The sequence below is a fragment of the Ricinus communis genome, chromosome 2 (assembly GCF_019578655.1).
Source record: "Ricinus communis isolate WT05 ecotype wild-type chromosome 2, ASM1957865v1, whole genome shotgun sequence".
Classification (NCBI taxonomy): Eukaryota; Viridiplantae; Streptophyta; class Magnoliopsida; order Malpighiales; family Euphorbiaceae; genus Ricinus; species Ricinus communis.
The window spans coordinates 1,439,888-1,461,383 of NC_063257.1; the positions used below are offsets into that span (position 1 = coordinate 1,439,888).

The 21,496-nt window shown below is 30.9% G+C and overlaps 2 protein-coding genes across 3 annotated transcripts; both read right to left on the reverse strand.

The window, feature by feature from the left end:
• Positions 1 to 3,932: 3,932 nt before the first annotated feature.
• Positions 3,933 to 5,072, reverse strand: LOC8274638 (auxin-induced protein 6B). Its single transcript, XM_002510465.4, has one exon. The coding sequence runs from the start codon at positions 4,947 to 4,949 to the stop codon at positions 4,494 to 4,496; it is 456 nt and encodes a 151-aa protein (XP_002510511.2). The 5' UTR covers positions 4,950 to 5,072; the 3' UTR covers positions 3,933 to 4,493.
• Positions 5,073 to 15,073: 10,001 nt separating this feature from the next.
• LOC8274637 (probable DNA-directed RNA polymerase I subunit RPA43) lies at positions 15,074 to 18,182 on the reverse strand. 2 transcript variants are annotated; one of them, XM_048371460.1, is made up of 7 exons: positions 17,544 to 18,182; positions 17,344 to 17,453; positions 16,751 to 16,902; positions 16,350 to 16,459; positions 16,159 to 16,244; positions 15,445 to 15,546; positions 15,074 to 15,359 (listed from the first exon to the last, which is right to left on the reverse strand). In XM_048371460.1, the coding sequence occupies exons 2-7, from the start codon at positions 17,451 to 17,453 to the stop codon at positions 15,230 to 15,232; spliced, it is 690 nt and encodes a 229-aa protein (XP_048227417.1). In that variant the 5' UTR covers positions 17,544 to 18,182; the 3' UTR covers positions 15,074 to 15,229. The 2 variants fall into 2 exon arrangements, with proteins under 2 accessions (XP_048227417.1, XP_025012887.1); XM_025157119.2 differs by having other exon boundaries at positions 17,344 to 18,179.
• Between the last annotated feature and the right edge of the window lie 3,314 nt (positions 18,183 to 21,496).

The window sequence follows — 21,496 nt, forward strand, 5'->3', positions numbered from 1 at the left end:
CACAAGGGGCAACACGTGACCTTTATTTCTCAGTGGGCTTATTAGATCTCTAAACAACCGGCAATGCGATTAATACTGTCCTCCAATGTATATGGTCCATTCTTGCTTTACAAATAAAGAATTAAATACACCATCTTAAATATCTTATACATTTTTAACAAAATTCATGCGACAAAACCTTATACTTCATCACGACATAGTTCATGTCAATAATTGTGTATGGATCCATCATATCACTCTCATATGAAGCAGTGGCCCTGTTTTACCACGCTGAGAATAGGTTTATGCACAACAAGCGAAGGCATTATTGAACGAAAGAGACGATTGAAAGAACAGTGAGCCATAAACAAAAATATATTTGGGCCTTCCAGAATATGTAAAAGGGTATAATTGTGCATAAGGATGAAGAGGCCTAATTTTGAAATACCATTTGATAAGGAAGCCATTAGGGCCCAGTATTAACAGACTTTATGTATTGGGTTGAGTCCTTTTAGCTTTAGATTTAAAGGCCATATATATTGAGCCAGTTATCAAATGAAAAGCCTGTAACCAATCCTCGGCCATACTTTCACTCTGTCTGTACAATTACTACTAATATTCTATTCATCATTATATTTTACAAAATAAAAATAGTTTGTTTTGAACTTGAGCATCAACACTTTTAGCTATCCTTATTCTTTGCGTTGAACACATTAGAAGCCATTGTCCAAGATAATCACTGATTGATATCATCCAAAATGGACTTGTACTGTGGCCTGAATTCAATCTCCTTCTATTTCTTCTATCTTCAAGCCCATCTTTCAATTTTTCATCTTTAGCATTGAATGCTTAACAATATGTTCTATTCTATTATATCCTTAAACTATTATTTCCGTAAATATCAATAATTGAATGTTTTTCCTTAATAATAAAGCATATAATGTGATTGAATGTCTATTCTCAATAAGATTTTTCAAGCGCATCTTCAACAATCTATTAACTAAGCTTTCAATTTCTCATTGAACCGATGCAATTTTGAGAAACAAGCTCCCTTTTCTCACTCGTTATTCATTCTAGCTCATGCTTCATATAGGTTCCTTGATACATCATGTTCTCCATATTAAGTAAAAAGAAGGTCTGTAATGTTAACAAAAATAAATAATCCATATACCTAATAATAGCACAACATATTTAAGAACCCAATACCCCAAAAGAAAATTAAATAAATTCAGGGATCTAAAGATAAGTTTTTTCCGTCTAAATTTATCTTTATCATTGTCACATGTCATCTAAAGAAGTTAAATTTACAACCACTCAATTATCACTTATCAGTTGAGAAATCAGCCACGTCAAACCTTCCAACCAATTCAATTGAAATGAAACCAAATCCTATCATAATCTGATCTTCTTAATCATTGTACATTACACTTAAAAAAAAAAAAAAAAAAAAAAAAACCTAAATCCTTTTGGTCCACCTTCCACCATAATACACCCAAAAAAAGCTATCAGATCTGATTCAATTTGCAATATTTGTTTTAACATGATAATAATGCCACTACTTCTGGCTCTAATGCTTGAGTTACAAATTCTGTGTCCTTCCTCTGAAAGATATTGGACGGCTGTAGACCCAAAAATTAAAACTACTGTGTGATTAAGACATCCATTTTCATAAGCAGTGGAGAATTTGAAATCAAGGACTTCACATGACAATGCATTTTTGTGCGTTACAAATACGTGTTGTCATTTTCAACAAATATTTATGCTTTTTGCTTGTGGTGTACCGAAGTCGATGTTGTCGTGGTCTTTGAGTTAGGGTTAGGGTTAGGGTTAGGGTTACGGCACGCAGTCTCGCCGGCAAATATATGCTCACCACCATTCACATATTTGGTAATCTTCAATACGCAATTACCATTTATATATAGAAATAAACTTCCCTATTTATGCATTTATTTTTTTTTCTTTTTTGATACATGATAGATCCACTAATTTATTTAGTAAAGGGGGTAATTAATTACTATTTCTCCTCTAGTTTTATGACTTTCTAAAACTATATTAAAATATCATCCGGTTTTGCAATAATATTTAAAGTATATTTCTGAAATATTTTATGGTTAATCAATAAAAGAAGAAGAAGAAGAAGAAGAAGAAGAAGATCAAGTTGAAGTGTTAAAGACTTTGCATTCATATTTATTTGGAAATGGGCAGTTATGCTTCTCCTTTAGGTAATATTATTATAGATTATTTTTCTTAAGGTCGGAAAAAATAATTGAAAATGATTGGCTAGAAATATCATATACAACTCAAGGCAATAATATGCTTATGACATTTCTTTAACAAGAATATAAAAAATTCATAATTTAGTTTGTGGTAAAAGCTTGGATTCAGTAGTTAGACCACGGTGGGGTGGTAAAATTTTTTTCTAACTTAATTAAAGTTGAAATTTAAATTTTAAATATTTAACTATATTAAAACTTTTAAAAAAAATACTTTACTATCCGTAAAGGTCTTGTCAAACATACTCTAAATTAAATATAGATATATAAAAAAATTTAAATTTAGTAAGATTTTTATAGCAATAATAATTAAAAAAAAAGATAATTTAATATATTCCAAAAAGCATATATTAATATAATAAAATAATCACCTCATAAAATATATATGGTGCATTTTATAGTTTCTCTATTTATCTTTACAACATTAACATATAATGTTTTCATTCAAATCAATGATAAATGTTGATAAAATATTATTCATTTTGTTAAATTATATTTGCAAAAAATATATGTATTCTATTAAATAACTTTATAATTCAACATAACATGAAATTGCCAGTGCATGCATATTCTGGGAAAAGAAAATAGCACTTTTGACCAAATGACTGGCGCAATCAAACCCACCTTGAGGTAGTGGGTTTTGATCAATTGAAAACTGACAGCTGCTTATTTATTTATTCATTGCTTCTTTCACTTATGGGTTTTACTTGGAAGAGGAGCCAAGGTACTGGGTTCTGTGCAGTGGCCCATTGAGAAAAGTGGCATTAGGTCAAAGGTCAACCAGAATAGACATTTGTTTATAATAAATTCGGGTAGTTAATTGTTTAAGTTGTAAAACAGCCTAATACAGTGATTATGAATTATTTATTTAAATACCCACCTTCTTCTAAAATGGAATCATTGTTCCATCAGCTCATTTTGGTTCGCAGAAATTGTACAAAAATTTTAAAATAAAAAAGAAACCTATTATAAAGTCAAATCTCCCATTATTTTTAAGTTGGCTATGATTGGTAGATTTAAGTACGACTTCCATGTTAAAGGGTCCAACAAAAAGTTGTTGCATGCCAGCAGATTTTTTTGTATTAAGTCTCTTTCTTTTGTTCATTTCATTTTTTTGCTAAAAAGGATAGTAGATAATTGCCTCCGAAGTAGGAAAATTTGTGAAAAATTACATACTTAATTTGATAGTACCATGTATCCCAATTTAGATAAAAAATTAAAATTAAATTAATTTCCTTTATTGTAAGTAAAAAGTAATACAAAATTAAAAATAAGGAAAATTGAATGTATTCGAGAAATGTGTAATTTAGAGAGTAGCATTATTAAACTTCCTAAATTTGAAGCCATAAAAATTATAGGATGAATTAGTTAATAGATTAAAGTAGAAGCAACAAACACACTATGATAGTTGAGTTAAATGATTTCAGAAAAAGAAAAAAAAAAAGGCTCAATTATTCAAATCTTTGAAAGGGTTAAAAGGACAAATTGAATAAGATACGAAGCAGAGCAAATGGGGCAATTTTTCTTTCACGTGGTTTGATGCCATTATGACTCCCATCAGCCCACAACGGCTACCATGATTAATAGCTTAATTAGTATAATATATATATCCATATTATCTTCACATTCAAATAACAACAAATAATAGTAATAATGATCATCACTAGAACTATAGCATGCTGAATTAATTGATTTCTCTACAAATTGTTTCATTGATTAATAAATAACAGAATTTACAAAAAGTGATTATGTAAACTTAATTAATAATCACTTTATTTTTCTTTTTTTGCCTTCATCAGCCTTCCGTTTCACTTTTCAAGTGTTTCATACTCTCCGAGTCGAACCCGGGACGACTCGGTGGATAACTCTGCCACCTCTTCTTGCCATCTCCATGTATCGATTCCTCCGGAGTTTTGTAATACACACTCACTCATCTCCGTAACTCACAAGCCAATCAAACCAATAATAACTATTGAAAATTTCCCAGAAAAGAAAAAAATAAAAAAGAAGAAGAAACCCCTAAACCCACCAACTTACCTCTTTGTACAATGGTAAGTTAAAAACCAATTCCCATGGACCAGAACAACTCAGCGGAGTGTCTTTTTTTTTTATTATTATTTTGTTGCCCTTGTCAACCCCGCGGAGAGCTTTTCTTAACTCGGACTGAGTCAATCCCGGGTCAGAATCCGAGTATTTTCGTCCTTTCTTTCTTTCTTTATTTTCAAGAAGTTGATATGTTCATTACCAAATTGTTTTATCAGCCAACCCATTAAGCAACGGTCTTGATTCGGTCCAAAAATCGAGTTTACTACTTCTAACACCAACATGGCAATATCTTTGAAAATCTTCAAGATTGAAGAGCCGAGTTGAATTTCCTGACTCGGATCTTGAAATGTAATTAATCACTTCCTCAAACACTGTTTCATCGCAAGGAATCGCTAGAGGACCTTGGTTACTGAATCCATACTCTTCTTCTGCTTGCATTAACAGCTTCTTGAAAACAGGATGATTTAAGTACGTAGCGCGCACCACAAATCTCCTGCAACTACTTCCTACACACACTGCAACATGTCCAGCAGGAACATCTGATGGTATACGATTAGCTGAAATGCGAGCCTTGTTTCTCCATCGTCTCAGCATTTGGCGTAGCCTAACGATATGGCGAATCTTGCTGCATTTTCCCATCATCACTGACATTTTCTTGAAAAGGGAAACAAGAAAAAAAGATTGCAACCCTTTTCAGTCGATAGTGTGCTTTGGTGTTATTCCCTTTGTTGAGAGGAATGAAAGATTGGGGGGTTTGGGACAAGCGGAGGGAGGCGGGCTTTATAGAGGAATGAGATAGCAAATAAGGCTTGGCGTTTGATGATAATTACAGGGTTAGTGTCTGCTGTTGTTGGAGCATTTTAAAATAGGAATGCATTTTGTCATTTAACGGGAATTACAATGGATAATATTTGTATCATAATAATGAAGCAACAGAAACATATGATATGATTTATAATGTGGATAAATCTAACAATCAAATCCAATATTTATTGAAGGAATAGATATTTTCATATCTTCAAAACAAGATTTTGCTTTCAGTACATTGCATTTTGCTAATGATTTCAAAAACTTTGTCATGTGATGTTAGAATTTTAAAAGTAGCATGAAACATTTGATGATGAGAAATCTGCTTCTGATTTTATTTCTTCGTGAAATGTTTTTAATTGTTATGAAGACAGCAACAGAAATAAATAATATGGTTTTTTCTTATCATATTTCAGCAGTTTTTAATTGGTATAAATAAATCAGAATTCTGCTTGGGAAATTTTATATGTACGCTTGGATTTAAATACTGACAAAAAAATTGATGTTATGAGCATGCATGAATTTATTACAACAAGAATTATAGATTAATGCACATATATTACACCATTGATTAACTATTTAAAGTTCTATTATAAGGCATTGGTTGGTGACAAAAGTTATGATAAATTTTTTTCTAAGCAGCTTCCCAAAATATGTAGAAGTAAATTTATACGATTTTTCATACAATGTCGTTATTACTGAAAAAAAAAAATAATATTTAAATGATATAATAATGAGTATCTATTTTCTTATGGCATGCGAATCAGGGTGCATTGATTCAATTCATTTCAAAACGATGGGTGCATATATAGTGAGTAATCTTGGTGCGGTAGACAGGCTAATAACATGCAGTTCACACAAAAATAAACAATCGATAAGTCGTAAGTAAAATTTAATTAAGCATAATCAATGTCATTAAGAAGACCAATGTACTTAAACCACGGAAGCCGCCAAAGACAAGACAGAGGTTTGAAAGAAAGATAAAAATAAAAGCTAAGGCAGAAGAAAAGGGAAAGAGTTCTTTTTCTGGGCTGTCCGTGCGGCATACTTTTAGCGCACGAAGTGGAAAAATGAGATTGGAAACCCACCACATGCAAAGTTGGAACTTCTTACATTACATTTACAGATGGCTCAGCTTAATGCCATTTTGAGATGCTCTTTTTCTTTCTCTTTCTCAAGAAAAAGGAAAAAAAAAAAAACTTGTTTTGCAAATATTTCAACATATAACTTATTATTTATTCTTCAAACTCTGACCATAACCCATGTGCAAGGATACCCTATTTCGCACTTTTGTTTTGCTTCTCGAAAGCTAGCTGCCAAAATACCTCCTCCTGATAATCCCTATATTGCCCATATTTCAGCATCCCCCCCAATCAACCTTCACTTGTATTCTTTTTTATATCTTATTAATCTCTCATATATTATGACGTTTGGCGCTTCTAAGCGGCCATCAGGAGCAATCATTCCCATTATTATTTCTCATTCATATGTTCTGTTATATCCATGTTGTTGTGTTATTTACCATCAATTTATACATCAAATTAAATAAACTTCATAGTTAAATGAACGTATTGATGGATAAAATTAAATCTAAATTAGTTTCTGGTTGATATGAAGTTAATCATATAAAATACATATACTAAATGGCTACAATATGCCATGAATAGATATGAACATAGTAATCAAGGTTTAAATAATAATTTTCTTTTCATTGGCTAGTCATTTCATTTATATATAATAAAGAAAATGGCAATCCTTAATTGAATGGTCAAGATGAAGCCAATAAAGGATTAATGGGTCCACGAGCATGTTATGAGAGGGTTAGATCCATCCGCCCGAAACGTCACCCATAGCCAGACCAGATACCCCACTTGTTAGGATTTAAGGATCACACCATTTATTTTCCATATTTCATTGTTTTATATCTAAGTGCATGCCTCCCGAACATGATTAACCATTATTATTACCAAACAACAATAAAATTGCATTAGTTTTTGCTACAAATATTTATAGACATACATAGATTATGCTAAGGTATTGTTCTATTTTCATGACTTGTTTTCTTCTTCATTTAATATTTTCCCTCTTTGTTTTTTTTTCCGGACAAAAATGTGGGAAGATATGAGGAATATTTGCAGGATTCAGGGAATGGCAATTTAGAAATTATATTGCAAGACCAAGGCCATTTCTTTCTCTTTCCGACGGGTGGCCTTCGTCTATTGGAGCTCGATAGCGCAAATTTCCGATTCTCAAGGGCTATAAGGACCCAGTAGTCCGCGTGGCGCTAACATGTAATAATAGATTTCATGCTAGCACGGTGGTCGAGGAATACCGTTAGCACACGTCACTGTCAGGTGGCTGACATGGCACCGTCCTTATGCCTTGGAAGACATGAGTTGGAGGGGGTCATAAATTGGGACCCGCCAGAACCTATCCTACGTCCAATAGGGAAATAAGAGGATATTTTCATGACGCAAAATGGTCAAATTGGCTCAGTACTTTTGGAAAAGTGCGTCTAGGTTCGTAGCCGCTTAGTTGTACTGGGCTGTGTCACGAGCCTCACGGACCCACGGCTCGTCGTTTCCCTATTGTACGGGCAGTTACTCCTTTTTCTTTTTTTAATTTTTTATTATCATTAATTAAATCAAAAGTGAAATTTTTGTCTCTCACCTCACATTTTGAAAATGTGAAATTCGAATTCTATGGAATGCATTGTTGAATTGGTTTAATTGTTAAAACTGAGGCTCTAAGACTAAGAACAAATCTAACTGATAAGAACAAATCTAACTGATTGTAAGAGTTAGATTATTAAGCTATGCTTTCTTGTAATTGAAAAACTAGTCAAATTTTACTAGGTAAAGAAAAACTTAGCTAATTCTATTTGTAATTTATAATGACAATATATGCATTTCTAAGAAAGAATGTTGATATATGCTAAAGGGAAGAAACTTGGCTAATTATAAAGGATGAAACTGGTCAAGAACTTATAAATAAATAATATTTTATTGTCAACCAAATTGAATCTTGCAGTCTCAAGTTAAAGAATGGACGTCATTGATGTTAAAGATTCTTGGCAGACTTGACATTATAATAAAGTAAATAGAAATAGTTAATTAATTAATTAAAAGATTTATAAAGTTAGAGAAGCGTGAAATGTAAATAATTTTAATTTTTTTGGAAGGTGGAAAGGGGACGTGTGTTTGCCATAATTTAGTTACAACAGAAAACTTTTGTTAGCAGTTTATACAAATTTTTATTGTTTGTTTGTGGGAATCTCTTTTAACCCCTTTCTATCCACTAATCCCTTGCTTTATCTTTATGTTAATAAGCTTGATTTAAATACATTTCTATAATAATAATAATTATAATTACATAGCTGGCACATGCCATGTCCAGGTAATATGCAATTCTCTAACTAAAGTCTCAATTCTTTTATAAATTGGGTTTGCGAATGTTAATTTTACCAACTTTTGGCGTATTGGGGACAACCTTAGGAGGATGGCACGCAGTGGGTATATTTCTTTTGCTGTTTGCTTGATGATCTTGCCATGGTTAAGTACAGACCAGTGAAGATAATGCAAACGTGACGTTGTCTTTAAGTTGAAACTGAAGACAAAAATTTTACAGGTTAATAATGCGACAAAGTATGGATGTGGTGGTGGATTCATATATCGTGTATGTTAGAGATAAAATCAAAGCTCCACCCCAAGTATATATAACCTTCCTATGATACATTAGTTTTGTCAGAAGATTATGTCTCCGAATGCCCATTTAAGTTATTAATATATGAATAATTTGATTAGTTTAGGCAGAGTTTTCAGTGATATTAATGACAATTGACAAGGAACTCAGTCTTAATCTATTTGTTGGTCTCGTGTATGGTAGTCTCCTTCCAAAACATGCAAGTACATAAGTTGGGACTCATACAGTTTTTGTACAGCTGTATTTTGTTCTAGCATAAATGGCCAATTGATTCTTCATGTCTTGTCTATCTCAAATTCAATTACCAAAAAATATAAATTAGTTTGCCTTTGGAGCGCAATTAGCTCCTTTTAATTTGGCCGTATTTATAATTTTTTTTTTCCTTTTTCTTTTGGTAGAATGATAATCTTTCTTAATCTAAGAATTCTAATTTGGAGCTTATTTGCATTTGTGGTTACTAGTGATATTAAAACTGTTATATCTGTTCAAGCTGCAGTTAATAGAAATTATATCTTCATACACACATAGTTGTTCAAATATGCACTTCCTGTCGTTTTCATTACAGCTAAATTAAAGTCTAAATCGAACTAGCAGGAAGAACATTATTTCCTTACGGTATAATATATAGAGCAGTCTCTTATAGATATTCAAATTAATTCACCTAATTTTTCAATGATATAAGTATTATCCACTTGTTAATTTTATTTGTCTAAAAAGTACATCGATAATAATATAAATATATGCTTCCAAAGAAGTATAACTTAATCCAGGTAATAAACCAACTCAGCAGATGGACTGTCTAAATTGATGAAAATTATAGGTTTATTAGGGGAATCAGTAGATCAAGAAAAAAGTGAGGCTTCTGACGTGGATCATCGAATTTTTTCTAATTCGATATGTATCAACTTTTAAGTATTGGTCAATATTAAACTGTATTTAATATGAAAGGTATGGAACTCCAATCTCTTTATTTAAATGATTCAATATTAAAAAAGAAAAAGAAAAAGCTAAGACTGAACAGTCTTAATAGTAATGCAACTTAAGTATATAGAAATATTTATAGTTGTGGTTTATTCTCTTTAAGAAAATAAATTGATATATGAAATCTTCAAACATATATGTTCATCTAAACACTCTAAATTCATTCTTTTTCTATTGGTTCGTAATTTTATTCATTTAATTTTTTAGTGGTAAAGTAAGCAATATATTAAAAGAACGAGCAAAGAATTGAGTTTAATTTCAATCAATGTAAAAATGACTAGAATTAACTATCTAATCGGTTAAATTTTAATTTTTATAGTTAATGAGTGATTATACATTATTTACAATATAGTGAAGAACATAACAAAATTTTGTCTGTGGATGGAAATAGAGCCGACAAAGCATGTTGCGGTCTTTCTCCTCGAGACAGATAACATGCGCATGCAAATGAAGATCTGACTCTTCCATAACAAAAATAAGCTACCTACGACATCATAGCATGTTAACCATAATCCAATACCATTCAAATCCTACCTCTATCAAACTCTCATGCTCATATTTATCCTCCACCAAAACCGACCTTATCAACTATACCCGCCTACTTTTATCTTCACTCATTCTGCCTAGCCTCCTTTTATCAAATCCCCACTTTTCTTTTTTCATTATTATTACTCCATCTATATATCTTGTGTAAAAATTATACAAATTTATTTAAAAACTAGTCCGAGAGATTTTTTTGAGCTAACAATTAAGTAGTAAAGTTATTTACAAAGAGTATTGAAGAATGTGAGATATCGGGTATATAAAATAATAGAAAAGATTTTAAAATACAAAATAACAAACCTATTAACTTGATCTCCGTCATACGAAAGATTAGATCCAAATTAAAATCGTTTTGTTAATGATTTATTCACACTTTTATCATTTCTTATATTTAGGCCTATGAATTTTTACATATCGCAATATATCGTAATTGTTTGATTATTGTTGCAAGCTCCATCCCTAGTTACCTAATAATTAAACAAAGGAAGAGTTTAAAATTGTATATTGAATAGATATTTTATTAGGTGAGCTCATCATTAGCCCAAGTAGTGACCCATTGCGTTAAAAGTCACTCTGGTGTGCTAGCAAAAGGAGAGGACAGTACAGATAGAAGTGCATTAGCAAGTACTATATATGGAACCAAACCCGTAACTGTCCAACAAAAGAATCCAATCTTACGTAACTAAGCTCACCTCTTTTAAGTTGATTTCAATTATCCTCTTCATATATTTATTTATTTCCCTTCTTGCTCCAGCTTTTCATGTACCAGAAATTGGAGGGTGCAGATTCTTAAACTTCCAAAACCATTTCTTGATTGGTAGATACAGAGCCCGCAGTTTCTTGCACAGAATAGATATTATTAGATTTAGATAAAATGAAAAATAGATTGAGGATTTCACATGGGGTATGTTGAATTTAGGGAAAGGATATAGGACAAGCAGGTCAAATGTTAATTCTTCTTTTATCTAACCATTTTATGACAACATTTGCGAGATTTGTTTGTGCTGTATCAGTAATCTTCATTTCGGTTGTAACAAAATAAAATAAGATGTTTTTTTTTCTCTTAATGTCTTTATTATATGGCATATTTTGTTAATAAAAAGAAGGTGACAATAGATAGCATCCTCACCACTCAGACCCCTCCCTCTTATGTCCTTTATTGATTGGTCATTCCCAATAAAATCCGTACAGACAAAGAGAGCCCATTAGAGGCAGCAGTCATGCCTCCAAACTTTCTCATTCACCACCATATCTTCTCCTGAGAGCCGAAGAAACACAAACCAATAAAGCTGGCCTAGTTATGAATTTCATTCTACTTTATCAAGGTTCAATTCTTTTATGCCAGACTGTGAATGAAATATTTTATTTCCTATACACCAATTAAATCATCTACTGTGAGTATAAATTTAATTCTACTAAACCAAAGAATATGTCAAATAAATACTGTAATTATGTATTTGCAATTATTATTCAACAAAAAAACAAATTGATGACCGAAAGATTATATAAATAAAAAGGCAAAAAGGCTGCAATAGAAAACAGATATAGTGCTAGCTGTCTTGGCATCTAAATTAATCTTCTTTAAAGGCACAAGAAAGACATCTCTGTGTCTCTCTTTCTCAATGATGAGCGGAATGAATAGAAGTAATAATAAGTAGTAGTAATTAGGGATTATTGATCCATTGACGTGCAATGGGAACACAATGATAAGGATATAAATTTAATAAGGACCGAGCTTATAGCATGCTATTGTATAGTAATGGACAAGCCTGCTTGTTGGTTAGGATATTCAAGTCAAATTACTCTTAACCGTTAATCATTCCATAACAGCTTTAGTTCCCTTCTTCTTTCTTTTTTAATTACAATGAATGATTGATAATGATTGACGTTGCTTTCTTGATGATTTTGTCAAGCATGTAATATACTTTTGTTAATTTTTTCTTTTGAATGGAAATCTTGAAGATATATACATACACATAGGGTGCATTTGTTAATTTGTTTACATATATAGATCTTAGAACTGGTATTTATAGTTTGAACTGAATTATCATAAAATCAAATGGACCCATGAGGCTTGACTTTTATATCTCAGCATATCAAGCTTAATATAACAATTACTTAATCCAACGATTTAGTTTATTTATGCCATTATATATGTAAGGTTGCTTCAAATGTTTGTCATATCATTATATATATTCTTTAAAGGACAAGTATACCATATACATTGTTGCTTCATTATATTTCTTTTAGATATTTTTTTTGCAAGATGGTAATTAAAATGTTATTGGATTAACAACTTAATGATTGAAAGTTCGACTCATAGAGCAAGCATCATTCCCTTATGCATTCCAAATATAGAGATTTTTAAAACTAAAGGAACTAATTCGACCCTCGAAACTATAATAATATATATAAAGAAAACCTGTATATGTATTGCGGAAGTAGAGTGGGATGAATTTTCAAATTAATCATAAATAAGATTAGAAACTGAAAAGTATTATTTTTCATAGCTTAAATCTCTTATATGCGAAGAGAAAATGTTGAGAAACTTCACTTTGTGCATTCGTTGAGTTCTTCATTTTGAACGATGTACAATTTTCTATTATTTTGTTAGAGAACAAGTGCTAATGACATATAATAAGAGGTAGAACATTAAAAGAAAAAGAAAATAATAGAATCTTTGGAAACCATATATATTCAGCATGGAAATTAGAGAAAATGTGGGTCAAAATAAGTAGACGTGAACCAAACAAATATTCGAAGAAATTAACTTAACCAGCATGTCCTTTTCATACAGCCTCAGAATTAAACGATCACATATAATAAGAGGTAGAACATTAATGAGTTTCTATCCAAATAAATAAATAAAAATAAAAATAGAGGCTCTTTTAGTTTTCTTATATAAACTCTTGGTAAGAGGGTAACCAGCATGTTACTGGAGCGGATTATGCGGAAATTTTTTGTCACGATACTGTCTGTTTTGTAGTGATTATAAATATGGAAAGTAGCACATGGGAGCTGGACGCAAGTGAGAATCATTCACCTACCTGAATAACCCCATCTTCTCCCATTCACTATCTTATATTAACATATACAAATGCAATACATTTAATGAAAGTATGCATTTTATATTCCTTAAAACCATTTAAAATAAATCTACAAGAGGGACCCATAATCGGAATATGGGGGTGTTGAATGAAAGAAACCTCATACCTTGTAGTGATGCTAGAAATGATATTGGTTCCACCTGTTTAGATCTGTTTCTTTTCTAGTTTGTTTTTCATATGTGTTTTGCCAATCATAAGTACATGGGTGCAAATGGAATGTACTTTCTTTTCCATACACCAAAATCTTCATTAAAATGATTGACAAGCAAACCCTAGAGAGGGCTGTACACTGATAGATGCCTTCATATTTACCATATATATATATATATATATATATATATATATATATATATATATATATATATATATATATATTTTTTTTCTTTTATGATTACTAAATTAGATTGACAAAATCTCACGTCCAGAAGCCTGTCTAAGTTGTTGACATCTGTCCAATAATTTAGCTGTTGCGTTTACAGAGTGTTGGCAATCCAAGATAATGGAGAATCACCCAAAGGTTCACTTTTCAGTACCGTCCAAATTTGGTTGATCACGACCATTCGGCACCAAGCTTGGCCGGTTACCTTCTTTATAAATTCATCTCAAACTAACTCTACCTTTCTTCCTTCGAACTGTAAACGATCACATTATCACTTGAAAAGAAAAAAAGAACAGAAAAAGGCTATGCAATTTGGTTCAGATTTGTCACATTCCCTTTTGAATGATTTTGTGGGAGCCCAAAAATGAATCCTCGAGACATTATATATCATCTATTTTTCCCTAATCTATGGTGATGGTGAGCCAAGAATTTCTTTTGAAAAAAAAAAGTTTAATCAATGATCAAATAATTTTCCTTACTCAGTTAAAATTAAAATTCATTAGTTTCTTATAATTGAATATGTGTTAAAACTTAAGACAAATGAAAGTGCTCTAACTTAACATATTTAAGTTAATTGGTTAAAAATATTTATCCGACTCATTAAACCATTTAAATTGAGCTATATCGAATTGTTGATTATATTTGCTACACGTTGATATTTATGTACAGAATTTTAGTAATACTGAACATCATGGCACATTTTTATCAAAAAAAAAGAGAGAGTATTGCACCATTTTGTAATCAAAGGCCAAAGGCCCATAAGGATATTACTGAACTACTTTTTGTCTAGTATTGACGTATCCCACTGCCAATTTGATGAAATTAGATTTAAGGTTTCTCTTTGAACTTGGATTTTGTTTCTCTTTTGAACTGGGTCCAACATATTTTGAGCCTATAATGCCCTTTTGTACTTGTTCATCAATGCAACAAATTTAATGGTTAAAAAACATAATAATGAATTTCTTCTCTCCTTTTCTTTTATTTTTTACTGTCTAGTGATCTGTCCATTTAATTAGGAAAGGAGTGGCGTTAATATTCGATAAAGGGCTAAAGACGCTACCTTAAAGACATCAGCCATGCCTACGAAATACAAAGGGCCTTACATGCACATATCTGCTTTGTGATGAAATTACATTTGTAATGTCGAGAAATACGAAGCAAACATCGAAACTGCCAGTAGTCTAATTAGATGCTTATACTGAATGAGCTTAATTAACTACCAATATAACCATGGTAACAATGCAAATCTGGGAATATGGACTAAACGCAATGCCTCAAAATTTGATACTAGAAACGTACACAAGCAAGATATATGTTACATAATTTCTTGAACTGTATGTCAGAGAGTTGGAGTAACGGGGAGAATAATGTGTAGAAAAGAATCTGGAACCCACATCAGCCTTCAATGGTCCTTATGCATTTCTAAGCTTCTTTGACTTCTTAATCTCATGGTCACCGTTTACAGAATATGTATCCCCACCAGCAGTGCCTTCCTCTTGCACTTCAATTTCCCCATCAAGCTGTGTCCTTTTCTTGTTACCACTAGAAGATGAAACTTAATTAGTCAATATTTCCCCAGCTTATAATTTGCAAATGCAATAGGGGGTAGCAGATTTAGATGCAAAACCTGTCAGTTGTAGTATTTTTCATATCTCCCTCTAACCAACTAATGCTTCCAGTGTGAGTTGGAACCAATGATCCAGAAATATGCAGTGTTTCCTCATCCAAACTGAAAAATTAACAAATGCATGTGATCAAAATATTCAAGATCTTTGTCAAGCAAAATCAACCACATAAAATAAAAGAAAACCAGAACCCAAGTCAGAGAAAAACCTTCGAGAAATTAAATGTGTATGCTTATGTAGTCAATGTAAATTGTATAGCATAGACTGCAAATCCAGTTTGGTGGTAGCTAAGATAACAGAATTTATAGAACTTAAGCTGTCGCATTCAGCATATGCAAATACTGTATAATGAATTAATTCCTCGCTCATCCCCGAGTTAAATCACGGACAATTCAGAGAAGCCGATATTTCTGACTGTTATTACTTTCTAAGTTTGTACTAAGGTATTAACAGGGAGATGACCTCTATTAAGCTCTCAAGGCGTGTGTGTGAATGACTTATTCTAGTTTCCACAGTATAACTATCTAAGCTTGATGTTTAGATGCAGCCATTTTACTCCTTTGTGGGACCAAAAAAGTTCGTCTTTCAGAGAATTGTTCCAGTATGTGGCTATCCTTAAATGCCAGAGATTGAATAATACTTGAGAGAAAAAAAAACATATATTTCAAGAAGCCATGCCATAATACAGTAAAGTGCACAACAAAATAATAAGTCACCTCTTGACTACAAAGCGTATCATAGTCCCAACCTTTATCACATGTTGCTTGTGAGGTCTGCTAACATATAAAGCCTCGCCATGTTTCTATAATAAAAAATGCATATTAAGATCATCTTTTCTCCAGCTGAATTCTTATAAAGAAAAAGAATGTAAGACCTTCTAAGCACAAATGAGCATAAAGGTACCTACCCTTTTATATCTAAATTCATCACGGATGTCTTCATCTGTTATAATGGCAGATGAAAAACCAAGAACAATGACATGAATGGATTCTCGTGTGACTTTCACCACCTTCCCTTCTGGAAATAAGAAAAATAGTTGTTAAGAACATAGTATCTAAGCCATAATGCTGCTGATATCTGCAGCAACACCAAACAAACTGCTATCTCAATCATTGACTCATTGTTTATACGCATTAAAGCACCGAAAAACAAAAAAAAGTTTATCCAGAGTTATTTCTCTTTTCAGAAAATGTTATGTTGGATAGTCAGAAAGGAACAGCAGTTAAGAATGCAAAATTATTTCATTATTGAATCCTGTCTAACATAAGCAATGGAAACTACTGAACATTGAAAAAACAGCCAAATTACCTAAAAGCATATCTGGCTTCGGAGAGAAAACTAACATTGTTGCTTGTAGTCTCACACCAAAATACGGGTGAACTCCACAGAGAATTCTTGCTTGTTTATCTGGAGCATTAAAAGCATAAGCCAGTACGACACCATCAAAATTTTCATTGAACCTGTAGGAAACGCATATTAAGCAGGAGAAACAACATAATGTATGAATTATTGAAATCCCAGTAGTGCACAGACATCAAGTAAAACGACAGCTAAACAAAAGATCAAGGTCATTGAGCTTCTGCACTCAAGCTAAGTCAGATGCGCAACATCTAAAGACTCATTGTTTGGCATTGGAAATACAAATAACGGCCGCGAGCAAAAATCAAAAGAGAAAAGACACAAAATTGTAGCTTTTCATTGATCTTTCACATAATTATGCTTCAAGTTTCGGCTTTCTGACAGAACTGATGAATGAATCAACTGAGTTCTGCTTCTTAAACTCAATTCTCTGTTTACATGAAATATTGAAGCCAATAATCTGTCATCCGGGTCTTAACCGAACAACCTAAAAGAAGAGAAATAAGGAAATAGAAGAAGAAAGCAAAGGTAAAGAAACGAACTTGAAAAGCAAGGAGCTGAGTTCACGGAGAATCGCTTGAGAAACATTCTTGCTTTGTGATGGGTGCACATACACTACCAAATTAGCCTCCGATATACTCAATCCTTCCATCTACACAAAAATTCAAGAAAAGTTTACAACCTTAGTACTTTGAGAACAGGGTCGTGTCTCTCTACCACTAGTAGAAGCGGCAAAAGAAACCTCAAAAATCGTTGTAGGGTTTTATTTCAGTTGAATTCTGCTAAACCCGCAACCATTGCAGACAGACAACTCTGATACTCTTGTGCTTGGGCCTGTGGGCTTCAGATTTATCAGATTGCAATGGCAGCTGCCCATTAAACGAAATAATTGGGCTTAAAAGGCCAATTAATGAGTCGGAGAGAGTGAAGATAATTATTAGCAATAAAAATAAAAGGGTCAAGTTGCAGCAGCAGCAACTTCCAACATAAACATCTCGAGATGCATGCATCTGCACGTGCGGAAGCAACTGTTCTGGGCAATCAACTCAAGGGATTCGTTAGGATTTAGAATGGGCAAATTAATAAGTCTGTGCCGCCGCACCCTTTTCTTCTTCTACTTTTTGAATAATTTGTAACAGCGGCTCGGCCTCTTTCCAATTCCAGCAATAATACTGTTGAAGTTGCGTGTGAATCCAGTTTTCCCGTTGGAGGATGTGATCACAGAATTACTCACTCAGGCGTTGATAACTAAGGTGGCTCACTGCCATTTTCTTTTTTCTCTTACTTTATTCAATTGCTTTGCGATAATTTCCAAGTTGACTCGTCTTTCTTGTTAGAATGGATGAAAATGATGGAAATTGATATTTAATGCAATTAATTATTGATTACTTGCTCCTGAATTTCCTTGTACTCTCCTCTCTTTTTCAAGTAATTGAACTGATGGATCTCGTCGTTTAAATGCCAACTATTTTATTTTAGGAATTTTTTTACGTATATACACAAAATATGTTGTAAAATTTTATTCTTTAAATTTTATTTTCTATTTATACAGTTCTTTTAATTAAATTATAATATTTTATTAGTATTTTGCTAGTAATATTTTTCTTTATAAAATTATGACATTATTATATTCATTATTCTTTTTTATTCATTTTATAAACACAATATTTTTTTATTGTTTTGGCATTCTCAAATGACTTTTTATTTTATTTTTATATATTGTTTATTTATATATTATTTTATAGAACATGTTTCTTTATTATAATCAAAACACACTATCTACTATTAAAAAACATAAAATATTTTTTCATTCATAGATATTAAACATAAAAAAATTAAAACAATAAATTTATCTTATTTTGATAATTATATAAATTAGTCATTCATATGTGCATTGCACTATCGTTATTATTATTTTGATTATAAAATTAAATTGATCGATACAATCTAATTAAATTTTCAACATTTAATATTATTTTATAAAATTTTAAAAAATAATAACAAAGTAATTATATGTAAGTATCCTTAATTTTTAAAAATTTTAAAATTTTATTAATGCAATAATATAAATATTATTTATTAATTAATTTTAATATTATAAGTTAACATATTAATATAATTAATATTATTATTTTTTAAAATAAAAAATTTATTATATAATTAAAAATTAATTTATTATTGAATATAATTTAAGATGTTATTTTTATATTATAATTATTATCTAATTATAAAACTAATTTATTAGTTAATATAATATTAAAATATAATTAATATGTTATTTTTATGATAAATTTAATAGTTTTATCTTATTATAAAACTATTTATTAGTTAATATAATACTATAATAAAATTAATGTGTTACTATTTCTTATGATAGAATTAGTATTATTAACTGATTAAAAAATTATTTATTAGTTAATATAATATCAAAATATAATTAATATCCTATCTCTTAGGACTAGAGTTCGTGTTTAATTATAAATGTAATTTATTAATTAATAAATTTATAAAAGAAATATAGAATTATTAAGCTCATGTGTCAAAAATAGTACACATATCAAAAGAAATTGATAGTTCATAAATTAATATATATAGATTAAATAGTTTTTTTGATATTCTTATATATTATTTTAATCTCTTTTTCTAATAAAATTTTATAAAATAAAAATTATATAAATAAAAGGAATTCACAAAAAATAGTAAAAACAAAATAACAAAAATATTATAAAAATATTATTTTAAAAGAAAACTGAATATAAATTGGTTACATATTATACTAATTATTTCTTTTAACAGTTTATACTAATTACTTTTAATGTCTTAAAAAATATAATTTTAAAATATTAAGTAATAATTAGTATAATATAAAAAATGCATGCAATATAAATTGTAATTACCCTTAAATAGAAAAAAATCTAATGAGTTTAAATTTAGGTATGCAGGTATATTAATACTTTTAATAGAATGCTTTGCTATTCGTAAGGGTCCTATCCAATATATTTCAGATTAATTTTAAATATATGTATGTATATAACAAAAAAGATTTATTCACTCATTTGCATGATAAATCTTTTTATCGACTATTGATTATTGGTGTTTTGCTTGGCTATATATAATAAGATGATTATAGAAAAGAAGAAGAAGAAGAAGAAAGAGTCGAGGTTCTACAAACCACTGAATTCAAACTAAAAAAATTGAGGGTTGAGATTAAATTAGGTAATGAATGGTTGGGTACGTGAAAGTTGGAAGTGGAGGAGAGGAGTAAAAATTTGAAGCATTGGAAATGGATGTGCATAGCGTTCAACGGGAATTTTTAATTGGAAGCGAGAGAGTGGAAAGGCATTAGCACTAAAAACAAAAGACAGTAGAATTACTATTCACCCTCTAAATCTAAATTCAAAGGCATGGAATCAATTGTCACATCTATTTTGTACCAAACGCACTTCTATTAGCCATAAATTAATTAAAAGTTGGCATTAGGGCAGCTGATGGCATATCATCCCGAATATCTTTTATCATCCCAAACTCTACAGTCAAACAATGACTAGAGTGAGGTAACATGCGAGAGAGAAGGCTTTTTGTTTTTGGTTTTCACTCCTCCTCCTTTACTGATAATCTTTAAGGAAAAAAGAAGGGCTGAAAGCAAAATACTGTACTCATTGGTTGGACAATGCAAGATCGGCCCACACCAATTCCACAAAAACCAAAGAGAATGTGACAATAAAATAGAGAAGACAAAATGGAATTCACTCTCAATTTCTCATCAGAAGATTCTGAAGCAATTGTCTCCTTACATCCCTACACTTTACTCTGCTTCTATGTTCCCCTCATACCACGCCCCTTCTCTTCTTTCATTCTCAAATCTCGATTATCACCTGTGGACCCCTCCCATCCCCATATATTCTTCTACACCTTTTTCTTTGTATTTACTCCCATAAATTTTCTACAGAACATAATCAAAAGAGTTGTGCTTTTATTATATACTTTGTGTTTTTACCATTTCTATTCATAATAATCTCAATCATTGTTTGTTGTTTAAAGTTTATACATCTATCTGGCCCCTTTCATAGGGGGAGAGAGAGATTGCCTTTAATAATCATATATGTACAGGTACTAATTTTTCTCTCTTTTAAAGTAGCTTCATTATTAAATCCTTAATTAGTTTCATAATGGCAACTTGCATTTTTTGTCTTCAATTTTATTTCTAGGGTGTAATGGTACCATCTTTTGTCTCTTTTTTTCAAAGGGCATTATCATTATGCTTTGCCCATGTTCAATTATGAGTAGCAAAACTTAACAATATTAATGGCTTCACAAATAATGTGCTAGGCTCTAACCACATTTCATGTAAGATCAATAAACTATACATCATTCTTTTTAAATTAGTCTTAGTTTAAGATAAAATAGATATAACAAAATCAACTCTTAATGTACATAATAAATTGGTCGTAGTTCTCATCATAAATATAATGAAAGTGTACGAACACTTTCGTAATATGAATATAATCAAGTTACTCCTTAACGGCCATATAAAAACTATAATGTCTATGTATTGAATTAGTATCATATAACTAATATGCATGTGTGAAATCCATTTAGGACCTGCCAAAAGAAAAAATAATGAAAAAAAAAAAAAAGCAAATGTATTTTCATCTTACATTCAGATGGACCATATTAATATTTGATGGGTCCATG